The sequence below is a fragment of the Dipodomys spectabilis genome, unplaced genomic scaffold, assembly GCF_019054845.1.
Source record: "Dipodomys spectabilis isolate Male_0828 unplaced genomic scaffold, ASM1905484v1 ptg000019l, whole genome shotgun sequence".
Taxonomy (NCBI): Eukaryota; Metazoa; Chordata; class Mammalia; order Rodentia; family Heteromyidae; genus Dipodomys; species Dipodomys spectabilis.
In genome coordinates this window covers 14,551,623-14,565,168 of record NW_024870696.1, presented here as the reverse complement: position 1 = coordinate 14,565,168, position 13,546 = coordinate 14,551,623, and the positions used below count along the sequence as shown (strand labels likewise).

General features: G+C 37.8%; 1 protein-coding gene across 4 annotated transcripts in view; it reads left to right on the top strand.

Moving 5' to 3' along the window:
* The window catches only part of Cep350 (centrosomal protein 350), a 138,951-nt gene that overhangs the window by 119,665 nt on the left and 5,740 nt on the right, over positions 1-13,546 (top strand). For all 4 annotated transcript variants that reach the window (XM_042674539.1, XM_042674538.1, XM_042674537.1 and 1 more), the window contains 5 exons: positions 2,795-2,877; positions 3,881-5,847; positions 6,726-7,133; positions 7,224-7,370; positions 11,828-11,950. In XM_042674539.1, the coding sequence (XP_042530473.1) occupies positions 2,795-2,877; positions 3,881-5,847; positions 6,726-7,133; positions 7,224-7,370; positions 11,828-11,950 (2,728 nt within the window). The remainder of the gene's footprint in view (positions 1-2,794; positions 2,878-3,880; positions 5,848-6,725; positions 7,134-7,223; positions 7,371-11,827; positions 11,951-13,546) is intronic.

Below are 13,546 nucleotides of genomic sequence, written 5' to 3'. Positions count from 1 at the left end.
TATTTATATTCATAATACATTGAAAACTTTTTATTTATAAAGTAGAAAAAGCAGTAAATTACAGTTCAATTACAGTTGCCACCAGTAAGCAAATAAAATACTGTTAGGTAATGGATTCATTAAGAAAATAGTAAGATATAAATCCTTATTAAAAAGGCATTAATAATTAATATACTTAATAAAGAGTTAATGTACTTCTTAAAAGTGTTAACTTAGAATATTGCTAACATAGACTACAGTAAGTGTTATGTATTAACTACTATTATTTTTGTTATTAAAATATCTACGAATCCAGGTGCCAGTGGTTCATGCCTTTAATCCTAGGTACTCAGGAGGCTGAGATCTGAGAATCATGGTTTGAAGCCAGCTTGGGCAGTAAAGTCCATGAGACACTCATCTCTTATAAACTACTCAAAAATGGGAAGTGATGCTGTGGCTCAAAGTGGTAGAACACTAACCTTGAGCAAAAATTGCTCAGGGTCAGGTGCCTGTACTCAATCCTAGCTACTTAGGAGGCTGAGATCTGAGGATTGCAGTTCAAAGCCAGCTGGGGCAAGAAAGTCTGTGAGACTCTTATCTCCAATTAACTACCAGAAAACTGGAAGTGGCACTCGCCTTGAGGAAGCTGAGAGACAGTGCCCAGGCCCAGAGTTCAAGACCCACAACCAACCAAAAATAAATAAGTAAATAATACATCTAGGAAAGCAATTTTTTGAAAAAAGTTTAAGTGGTATCATACCAAACTATTCCCAAAATACCAAATATCAACAATTAGTTGTATTTCCTGCTTTTTTTCTTACATTTTGTTGGTATTTTTGTTACCTATAAACTTTTTCATCATAGAGTATACACTGTTTTTGTTTTAACTTCTGCATAGTGTAGGATTCAATGGTTTTATGGTTGTGTGTGTGTGTGTGTGTGTGTGTGTGTGTGTGTGTGTGTGTGTGTGTGTGTGGTGTTTGTTGTGGGACTTGAATTCTGGGCCTGGGCGCACTGTCCCTGAGCTCTTTAGCTCAAGGCTAGCACTCTTCCACTTGAGCCACAGAGCCACTTCTGGTTTCCTGGTGGTTAATAGAAGATAAGAGGCTCATGGACTTTATTGTCTGGGCTGGCTTTGAACCTCAATCCTCATATCTGAGCTTCCTGAGTAGATAGGATTACAGCCAGCACTCAGCTTTTTTGTTTTTTGTTTTAGCTATTGAAAAATTTTAAATAGAGGCTGGGGATAGTGCTCTGACAGGAATGAGTGCTTAGCTTTCAGGAAACCCTGGGCTGAATACTTAGCACAAAAAGAGAGAGAGAGAGAGAGAGAAAAGAGAAGAAGAAAGGAAGGGAAAGAAGAGAGGGAAGGAAGGCGGGAAAGAGAAAAGGGGGAGAGGAAAATATTTTAACCCAAGAGTGACAGGGTTGTGTTTATGTGTTTCTCACCATAATTTGGAGGAAAGATTAAAAAGAGTAAGCTGAGAAGCCAAAAGAAAAGTGGTATAAGTCAGGTTTCAAATAGGCTGCAGCAATAAAAGTAGAAAATAGAAGGTACATTTTAGGAATATTTTAAAAAATAGTCTTATCTAGTTATAAAGTGCTAGATTGGAAGGCAGAGAAATCTGGAATGACTTACAGATTTCTTCTGGGTAGATGATTAGGTCAAGAACCAATTAAACCAAAAGCACATATGTCATCTTTGAATAGAGTTGTCCAGGAAAGTTCAAGGGTTAGAAATACTGGGTAGATGTGTGTGTGCATATGTGTGGGAAGGAAGGAAGGAAGGAAGAATGAATAGATGGATAAAGGGAGAGGGAAATTTTTGAGGTTTGTGTTTTTGAAGGTTAAGCTAAGCAATGAATAATCAATCTACATAGAAGGTTTAAGATTGTAGAAAAGATACCAGGTGCTGGTGGCTCATGCCTAAGATCCTACCTACTCAGGAGGCTAAGACCTGAGGATTGAGGTTTGAAGCCAGCTGGAGCAAGAAAATCTATGAGGTTTTTAACCAATCAATTAAGCACCAAAAAGCTAGAAGTAGCGCTGTGGCTTAAGAAGTAGAGCACTAGCCTTGAGCTAAAGAAGCTCAGGGACAGTATCTAGGCCCTGAATTCAAGCCCCAGGACCAAGCACGTGTGCGTACCATTCATGAGACTTTTGAGCAATTACTATGAACAAGTGACAGGCGCACCTTTTACTCACTGTAGACAGGAGGAAAAGTAGTTATAGTTATGATGGCTGTGAATATAGATTAATAGATAGCCAATTGTATCTCCAGTTAACCACCAAAAGTTGGAAGTGGAGCTGTGGCTCAAGTGGCAGAGCCTTGAACAAAAAAGCTAGGGACAGTGCCAAGGCCTTGATTGAAGCCCCAGAACTGACACCAAAAAAAAAATTTTTTTAAAAGAAGAGGAAGGGGGCTGGGAAGGTAGCTCAGTGATAATAATGCTTGCCTTCCATACATGAGGCCCTGCGTTCGATTCTTCAGTACCACATAAGAAGAAAAAGCTGCAAGTGGTGCTGTGGCTTAAGTGGTAGAGTGCTAGCCTTGAGCTGAAGAGCTGAGGGACAGCGCCCAGGCCTAGAGTTCAAGCCCCACCACCGACCAAAATTTTAAAAAAAGAAGAGGAAGAAGAAGAAAGATCACCTAAACAAAAAATGGTGAAGGCTGGAAATGGACCTGATGAAACTGCTAACAGTTTAAATACCTTCTGTGTGGAAGAAGATGTAGTTATCTAAAAATGTCTTTTTTTGTTGCCATTTATTGTTGTATCAACAATGTACTTATTTCTGCCCAATTTTTCCACTTCAGATCTGAAACAGTAAAAAACTGGAAGTCCCTAACTGAATCAGAACGCTCTAGAGGATCCTTAGAATCTATTGCTGAACATGTTGGTATGTAATTAGGAAAAAATTAAGTTGTATTTACATAGTTTGAAGATTTGGATGAGTCCTACAGAATTTTACTTCAAAAACTTTTTAATTGGAAAAATAAATCTCTTAGTTAACATTTCAAGTCATGTTTGTTTTACTTTATTTCTTTGATGGGGTCTTATTATGTTGCCCAGTCTGGTCTCAGATCCCTGGATTCAGATGATTTTCCCATCTCAGACTCTCAAGTTATAGTACTCAACCCAGTTCCTTTTTTTTTATGTCTTTATTGTTCTAAATTTATGATAAAAACTAAATGGCTTAGTGTATCTCTAAATTCTTCCTTAGCTAGGTTTTGTATCTAATTATATGATACAAGATTATATGTACTTTTTATTAAATTCAGAAATAGGAATTATTAAAAGTAAGATGTAATTCAGTGAGCAAATAAAACTGAAACACAAAAGCCTACTTAGAGATTATAATTCAAAACTTAATTCTTGATTTAGCAGTGCATTATATTATGCTTCCTAATTTGCAGTCTCAGCTTTTAAAGTGTTAGACTTGCAGAAATAGTTAATGAGTTATTTCTTCTTACACTCCAGAATTAGCTGAAATCTCCAGAAAAATTTACTCATTTAAAAAAATAAGTAGAAAAATTTTGGTCCCTCTCTCTTGAGTTTCTGTTTGAAGAATATATTTAAAAATTCTTCATGCAATTCTGTTTTTCCATGACTTATGAATGATCATACAAAAAATGGGACCATAAACAACTCCATTTTTATTCGCTTTACAATAAAGACAACACTTAAGAAATTATTCCAAAGGTTAAATTTTTTAATGTTCTGTTTTTATCAGTACAGTATACTTTCTTAAAAGAAAAAACTTAATACATGGTATCCAAATAGTCATATTTATCTTCACTGTGGTTTCGCCTTCATTGAAATTTGACTCCTAGAATTGAAAGATTGTGATTAAATAATTTTGATAGGGTTATTTTTTTATTTCTTTGATGTTTCATTGTCAGGTTCTGACAGAGCAGTATCAGAAAAGTCTTTGTCTGCATACGCAAAGAGAATGATTGAGTTGGACAATTTAACAGAGGAACATTTGCAGACTTCATATTCAGTTCATACATCATCAAGGAGTCCCCGAGCAGAATCTGGAGATTCTCTAGAAAATGCACCTTCTCATCCTTTCCACAAGGAATTAAGTGTCCCTAGTAGAATTCTTGGTATGTCAGATGCTACAGTTGAAGAATCTGCTCAAAAATCAGACATTCAAGAAGAATATACAAAATTGGAGAAGAGTGAAATTGAAGATACCTATTCTAAACATTCTGGGAAATCTGATGTCCTACTAAAGCTTGATATGAAACCAGGAGACTCTTCTAAAATTCTTTCCAGAAAAGATCTCTCAGATTCTGTAAATGGTCCAAATGAGTTGGTTAGGAAAGAAGAAATGTTGAAAGATAGACAGTCAGATAAAGATAAGGATCATAGTCAAGACAACCAGTCAGGAAAAGACACTCCTGAACAAAAGAATGAAAAGGAAAGGAACTCATCCTTGTCAGAACATCTCTTTGTTCCTAAAGCATTGTCAGACTCTGAAGATTTTGAAGTGTCTTCTTTCAAGAAAGAAATTTCAGCTGAATTGTATAAAGATGATCCTGCAGTGTCAGCTTTGTTATCTCTTAGGAAGGACTCTCAGACTTGCAGAGATAAGTCAGGGTCAAGTAGGAGCTCTAGAAGCAGAGCCACTGGGTTTGGTAGTGATGATGAAATCAGTGAGTGCTTAAGTGAGAAGAGCCTTTCCATTCACAGCAATGTCCATTCTGAAAGGCTGTTGGAACTCAAGTCTCCTACTGAGCTGATGAAAAATAAGAAGCGCAGCGACGTGGAACATGAACAGGGAGTTACTGCATCTCTTTCCTTGGCTGCAGTTCATGTGGCAGATGAGTTACTTGATTTCCACATTGGTGATAGGGTATTGATTGGCAATGTTCAGCCAGGAACTCTTCGATTCAAAGGTGAAACTAGTTTTGCTAAAGGATTTTGGGCTGGAGTGGAGTTAGATAAACCTGAAGGAAATAACAATGGAACATATGATGGCATTGTGTATTTTGTGTGTAAAGAGAAGCATGGTATTTTTGCTCCTCCTCAAAAAATATCTCGAATTGCTGAAAATTTTGATGAGTATATAGAAATAAATGAAGATGAAGATTCTTATTCAGAAGAACAATATCACTTTTATAATGAAGAACAAAAATATGCTGAAATTCTAAAGGATAGTGAAAAAGATGCAGTTGAGTATTTTTGTGAGAAATCTCTACCTGGTATGTATGATGGAGAAGCCTCAGTGGACAGAGATAGAAGCCTTAAAATAGAAACGGACAATGTGCGGGACATTTCTGGAATCATTGAAGCCCATGTTCACAAACAATCCTCAGCAGATTCACTGAGTTCTTTAAAAGAAAACAAAGACCTTGTTTCTAGTGCCATAGAAAAGGTCTCCATTGCTGCAGAAGATGATACTTTAGACAATACCTTTTCTGAAGAATTGATAAAACCACAGCAACTTACAGAAAAAGAAGAAGAAAATCTGTATTCTGAAGTTTTGGAAAAGCCTTCTACCCCACTTCTGGATCTTTTAACAAGAGAAAAAGAACAACTAGAATCCCAACTGAGGTCATCACTGAGTGAGGAAAAAAAGTCAAAGCAACAAACAGAAACAGTCAGCTTACTGACAGACTGTTTACTAAAAGTCTTTGTGAAGGATACAGTTAGTCAACTACAACAAATCAAGAAAACTAGGAATGAGAAAATCCAACTTAGCAATCAGGAGTTCCTTGACGATGATCAAAACAAAGTACTACCCCAGGACCCATCTCAAAATCTTGAGGAACAATCATCCAGTATTCCAAGTTGCTTTTTAAGGTCTGAATTAGAAGATGAAAAAGAAGAGATTTCCTCTCCAGATATGTGTACGAGACCTGTAAGTATTTCATCTAGAAAACAAAGGATTTACCTTACCTTCACGTTTTAGTTCTATGACTCCTGGTAGGTAGGTAGGTAGGTAGGTAGGTAGGTAGGTAGGTAGGTAGATAGGTAGTGTGTATGTATGTGTTACTAGGTAAGATCAGTATGCTAGGTTTTATAGACCTTGTAGCTATATTTCTGTGTTAAGTGTAATTGTTCTCTGTTATGTCATGAGTAGCCACTGTAAGGTTGTCATAAACACTTGTCAAGTTTATGGGAACTGAAACTTTTAAGTGACTGGTTGACACCCTTGTCTGCTGTTCACAGATTTGACCCCTTTCTAGATTCACTGAAAAATTCATTCTGTGGAAGTTCCCAGTGATTCTCAAACTAGTTCTTTTTTGCCTGTGAACTTAATTGTTCATTTATCTGCCCAGTCATAGCTGCCCTAAAGAGATTACCAGTTGTGATGTTCTGATAAAACTGAAGTATATCCACTATGACATATTCTCAGACCATCAACTTACTTAGGTTACCCATAGACAGTTGAGCAAAGTAATGATTTTGAGTAACTTGAGCCAGCTAACCACCAAAGGTGAGAACTTTCATTTCCCAGAGACAATTCTAAAATGGAGTGATGATACAAAATAATGAAAAAAACTAATCAATAAACATTTTATTATAAAAATTGAATGATAGGCCTATTCTGGTAAGCAGAATAGTGAGAACAGGATAAGTTTTTCTTATTATCACCCACATATTGTTTTAATTTTGCTTATTTATAGGTAAATATATAAATACCTATACTTTTTCTTAAACAACAACAACAACAAAAAACTGTTGAGTAATGAGTGATCACTAAATAGCCCCATTTGAATGGTTTTATTTCTATAGGAAAGCCCAGTGTTTGGTGCCAGTGGGCAGGAAGAGCTTGCTAAAAGACTTGCTGAACTAGAGATCAGCCGGGAGTTCCTGAACACATTAGGAGATGATCAAGATTGGTTTGAGGAAGATTTTGGGTTGAGTTCTTCTCACCGGATTCAGAAAAATAAAGCTGAAGAAACAATTGTACCTCTCATGGCAGAACCTAAAAGAGCACCCCAAAAGCCAACTGAGACATTATTGGCAGTCCCACATACTTCAGAGGAAGTAGAAATTCTTGTTCATAATGCAGCAGAAGAACTTTGGAAATGGAAAGAATTAGGCCGTGACCTTCATAGCATCAGTATTCCTACAAAACTGCTTGGCTGTGCCAGTAAAGGTCTCGATATAGAAAGCACTAGTAAAAGAGTCTACAGACAGGTATGTAACATAAAAGGATGATTTTACCTGGTAAGCTGCTTGCCCATTTTCTGAAATTTGGATTCTCAACCATTTTATTTTTTTATCAAGGCGGTTTTTGATTTAACAAAAGAGATTTTTGAGGAAATATTTGCTGAGGACCCCAATTTGAATCAACCTATCTGGATGAAGCCATGTAGAATAAACTCTAGTTACTTCCGACGGGTGAAAAATCCAAATAACCTTGATGAAATCAAGGTAAGTTGCAAATCTTCAATCATTTTTTTAACTTCCGGTTCATTTCCACCTACCTAAAAATGTCATAAAAGCAAGTACTCTTCTGTATTATTCACCTTTATGGTCTCAGAGGCTGTCCCATAGTGGGTGTTCAGTAAATATGTACTTGATATATTGATCACATGAACAATAGAGAGATGAAGTGAAAGGTAACTCTGAATCTCAAGTTTATGTACACTTCACACTCATGTCTAGCTATCATGTATATGGTATTTAAGGAAAACAACAAAATACTCAGCAAGATAACTTATTGCAGCTGAACGCTAGTGGTTCACACTTGTAATCCTAGCTATTCAGCCAGCCTGGGTAAGACTTCTATCTCCAGTTAACTAACAAAAAGCTGGAAGTGGAGTTGTGGTAGATCATGCTAGTCTTAAGCATAAAAGTTCAGAGACAGGGCCCAAACCCTTGAGTTCAAGCCCCAAGACTGGCACACACAAAAAAATGATAAATTATTGCAGCTTAATGTGTTTTAGGTGAGGTTTTGTTATGTTTTAACTCAGAGACAGGTATAATATTCTACAAGTACACATGAAACATGTTGCACATGTCTTTTTAGCATGCTAGCTCTGGACACAGTGTTATTTTCTATCTTTAACTTTGGAAATTTCATATTGGTAATGTGACACACACACACACACACACACACACACACACACACACACACACACACACACACACACACACACACACACACACACACACACACACACACACGGCTTGGGTGCTAGTGGCTCACATTTGTAATCCTTGCTACTCAGGAGGAGAGATCTGAGGATGGTGGTTCAAATCTAGCATGAACAAGAAAGTCTGTGAGACTCTTTATCTCCAATGAAACACCACAAAACTGGAAGTAGAACTGAGGCTCAAAGTGGTAGAGCACTAGCCTTGAACAAAAAGAACTCAGGGGGGCTGGGAAGGTGGCTCAGTGGTAGAGCGCTTGCCTTGCATGCTCAAGGCCCTGGGTTCGATTCCTCAGCACCACATAAACAAAAAGAAAAAAGCCGGAAGTGGCACTGTGGCTCAAGTGGTAGAGTGCTAGCCCTGAGCTGAAGAGCTGAGGGACAGCACCCAGGCCCAGAGTTCAGGCCCCACGACCAGACCCCTCCCCCCCCCCAAAAAAAAAGAACTCAGGGACAGTCAGTACCCAGCACTGAGTTCAAGCCCCATGACTGACAAAAAACTGAAAATATGTACCTATATATGCATAAAAATATAAATATATACATACATATTATATTTATAAAAATATATAGGATTGTAAATACGAATATGAAAATATTTTGTCAAGATTTTGAAAAGATTAAAAGCCTAGAAACTGCAAGCATTGCACAGCTTGAAGTCACGTTCATGGTAGTCTGTCTGCTTATTCATATTGCCTAAACACAGCAAGTTTGTTGGTTGGTTTATTTACAGCTCTTACTATGTAGTATAAGCTGGCCTCCTTTAGCCTTGCCTCCAGAATGCTTGAATTATAGGCATGAACCACCACACCCAGCTATAAATTTTATTTCCAAAGCAATGCTTTCTCAAACTTCGATTTGCATATAAATTTTATGGAGATCTTTTTTTTGTTTTTTTTGGGGGGGGGGGGTCCGGTCATGGGGCCTGAACTCTGGGCCTGAGCGCTGTCCCTCAGCTCTTCAGCTCAAGGCTAGCGCTCTACCACTTGAGCCACAGTGCCACTTCCAGCTTTTTTTTCTTTTTGCTTATGTGGTGCTGAGGAATCGAACCCAGGGCCTCAGGCATGCAAGGCAAGCGCTCTACCACTAAGCCAACTTCCCATCCCCTTTATGGAGATCTTGTTAAAATTAAGATGCTTCCTCTGTAGGTCTTGGATGAATTCTTCATTTGTAACAAGCTTTTAAGCCTATTAGCTGCTCCCAGAGCCATTCTTCCTCTCCCCCCTCCCTTCAGTCCTACTAGGTTTTGAATCCAGGGCCCTGAACAAGCTGGCAAGCATTCTACCACTTGAGCCTTATCCTATCTTTTTTACTTTAGTTATTTTCCAAATAAGGCCTCTAATTTTTCTCAGGTCTAGCTAGAGGCTGTAATCCTCCTGTTTATACCTGTGTGGTAGTTAGTATTATAGGTATTCACCACCAGAGCCAGCTTACTTGTTGAGTTGACCCGGAACTTTGACCCTTCCAGTCCTTGTCTCCTGAGTAGCTGGAATAACATAATGAGCTACTGCAGCTGGCTCATGACTAGTCTTGGAAAGCAAAGTTTTAGACATTTCCAGAAGTTATTTGACCATAGAAAGCTTTTTTAAAATTATGCTGACAACACCAGTAGTTAGTTATGACATATATGTGCTTACCCTCGGGGATTGGCCAGCTATGGCCCATTGGCCAAATCCAATTCATCATATTTTTTATAAATAATATTTTGTTAGACCACAGCCATACCCACTTATTAATGTATTATCTATGGTTGCTCTCCTGCTACTAAAGTAGAATAGTTACAACAATGACCAGTTGACCCACAAAACCTGAAATATTTATAATCTGATCCTCTACAAAAATGTTTGCTAGTCTCTGGTTTAAAAAAGTTTATTTGGGGGCTGGGAAGGTGGCTCAGTGGTAGAGCGTTTGCCTTGCATGCATGAGGCCCTGGGTTCGATTCCTCAGCACCACATAAGCAAAAAGAGAAAAGCCGGAAGTGGCGCTGTGGCTCAAAGTGGTAGAGCGCTAGCCTTGAGCTGAAGAGCTGAGGGACAGCGCCCAGGCCCAGAGTTCAGGCCCCACGACCGGACCCGAAAAAAAAAAAAAAGTTTATTTTGAAAACACCTGCATATTCTGTTCCTTCCATCCCTCCACAGTCTTTGAATGCAGTTGTGTGCCTTCTATAGACCAGGAGTGGTAGAATCTGAAACACAATGGTAGCTTGAGAATCTTCTCAGTTGATTCTGATTCATAAATGTCTCCACTGAGAACACTGGTTGTCTTGTATTGTTTTATTTGTCTGATTGCTTTTGGTGATACTGGGACTTGAACTCAGGGCTTTGTTCTTGCTAAGCAGGTCCTCTGTTTCTTAAGCCAGCCTCCAACTCTTTTTGCTCTGGTTGTTTTGAGATAGGTTCTCACTTTTGGTTGAGGACTTCCAGGACTGCAGTCTTCTTACAATTACCACTAGTGTGTGCCACCATACCCAGAGTTTTCTGTTGACAGTGTCCTCAAAAACTTTTTGCCTAGGCTGGCCTGGAACCATGATCTTCCTGTTCTTACCCTTTTATGTAGCTGGGATGACAGGCACACATTACTGCATCCCATTGTTGGTTGAGATGAGGTCTCAGGAACTTTGTCCCCAGGCTGGTCTCAGAGTGATCCTCCTGATGTCTAGAGGAGCCACCAACATTTGGCCAAGAACGTTTTCTTTTTCTTTCTTTCTTTTTTTTTTTTTGGCCAGTCCTGGGACTTGAATTCAAGGTCTGGGCACTGTCCATTATCTTCATTTGCTCAAGGCTAGTGCTCTACCACTTGAGCCACAGCGCCACTTCCAGCTTTTTTTGTTTATGTGGTACAGAAGAATCAAACCCAGGGCTTCATGCAGCAAGGCAAGCACTCTACCACTGAGCCACCTTCCCAACCGAACATTGTTTTCTTAATGGAAGTACCTTTAAGAGTAACAAAACAAGTTGTATTAGTAATGAATAAAATACTAGATACTTAAAATACAGCAGTACTCAGACTGCCTTTAAGGGTGATAGCTTACAATGTTTCTCATTCTGAAATTTTCATTAATTTTTTAATATAACATATTCAGGTCTTGATATTTCAAAATAAATTCTCCTACACAAAGGAATATACATTTCTCACATGACATGGAATTGAATGGGATTGTATGACATGGGATTTTTCTGGTTCAGAGGTTTATGTTTTCTTTAGTAGTTTTGCCAGCTTAAGGTTAGCTGATATAAATTCTTCAATATAGAGAACTCTAAAAGTGATTTTCCTTTTCAGATTTGTTAATGGGTTTTACTTCTTTTATTTTTGGTCGGTTAGTTATGGGGCTTGAACTCTGGGCCTTGGCACTGTGTTCAAGGCTAGTGCTGTACCACTAGAGCCACAGCCCCACTTCTGGCTTTTTCTGCTTATGTGGTGCTGAGGAATTGAACCCAGGGACTCATGCATGCAAGGCAAGCACTCTGCCACTGAGCCACCTTCCCAGCCCCAGGGGTTTTACTTTTTTTTAATGTGTATGAAAACAAAAATTCTGTAAGTAAATAAAATAATTGAGCACTTGGGATGCTTTTCCTCTCAAATTGCTAAATAAAACAAAGTGCATGAAATTTCTATGATCTTTTATCAAATTTTAATGTGCATGTAAATATTTTATTGCTAGCATAAATCTGTTTATTGCATTGTAAACATGTAAGTCTCAGGAAGTTTGTGTATTCATTCTTATTATTTCAACAGAACTTCATTGCAACTGAAGTACTCAAATTGTTCAGTCTTAGAAAGGAGCCAAACCACAAAACAGATTGGCAGAAAATGATGAAATTTGGAAGAAAGAAAAGGGACCGCGTAGATCATATCCTGGTTAGTGTATACTACAAAACTATTTTAATTGTATTGTCTAAAATCAGACTGTAGTTTAATGTCAAAACAGGATCCTTTTTGATTGGAAAATATTTTGTCTCCCAGCCTGTGTTTCCTCTCTGTTTTCTTAATCATTCCCTTTGCTGTGCAGTTTTTAGTTTGCTGCAATCCCATTTGTTTATTTTTGCTTTGTATTTTGGAGTCATATCCAAAAAATCTTTGCCAGACCTATGTCATGGAGTTTTTTCTCAGCTCAATTTTCTTCTAGTAGTTTCAGATTATATTTAAATCTTTAATCCATTTTTAGTTTATTTTCATATAGAGCATGACATAAGGCTCCAGTTTCATTTTTTTGCATGTAAACAACCAATTTTACCCAAACTCTTTGTTTGTTTTTATTGTAAGTGATGTATAGAAGGGTTACAGTTACATAAGTAAGGTAATGAGTACGTTTCTTTTTGAACAGTGTCATCCCTTCCCTCATTTTCTCCCATTTCCTCCTCCCCAAGTTGTAATATTTATTTCCAACATAGTGTCTAATGAGTATCATTGTTGCATTGGTTTACCCTTCCCGTTTCTGTGATTCCCCTTCCCTTCCCCAAATCAGATAATCTTATAGAAGGGGTAAGAAGTCAAAAACAGTGACCACAGGGAATAAACCAAAGGTCGGGGGAAAGAAAAAAGAAATATCTGCAAACAGTATGCTAAACAAAACCTCTTGTTTCCATTTCTTGGAGTTCAATTCATAAGCATCACTTTATATGGTCATATGCACATAGCTATTGAGCTATTATGATCCTCTGCTAGACATATTCGAGTTTTTACAAAGGAGAGCGTCCATGCAACCTGTGTTTCTTGGGGTCTAGCTTACTTTGCTTATTAAATTTTTTCCCAAGTCTTTCCATTTCATTACAAATGGGGCAATGTCATTCTTTCTAATGGAAGCATAGAATTCCATTGGCCAAAACAATTAATTGAAGAGATGATATATCCTTTCCCATGTGTGTTCTTGGTAGTTTTGTCAAAAAACAGTTGCCCGTCAGTTCCCAGAACCTGAAAACAGAAAAGGAAGGAAGGGAGGGAGGGAAGGAGGGAGGGAGAGGGAAGAAAAGGAGGGAGGGAAGGAAGGAAAGAACCCATTGCCCATAATTATGTATTTCTGGGTTTTCTATTCTATTCCACTGGTCATTGTGTCTGTTTTTATTCTAGTACCATGCTATTTTTATTGCAGTTGTTTTATTGCTTTATATTTTAAAGTCAGGTAATACAATGCTCCATGTCTGTTTTTTGTTTGGGGTTTTTTGTGCTCAAGACTCTTGGCTATTTGAGGTCTTATAAGAATGTAAGAATCATTGCTTCTATTTATGTGGGGAAAAATGACTTCTTTTAAAGTTATGACACTGAATCTGTGGATTCTTTTACACACTATGGACATTTTCACAATATTAATTCTTCCAGTCTTTGAACATTAAATATCTTTCCATTTATTCATGTTTTCTTTAATGTTTCTTTATAAGTGCTTTATAGTTTTCCATGTATAAGCCTTTCATCTCTTCGGTTAAATTTAAAGTATTTGGCATACAACAAGTATAATGG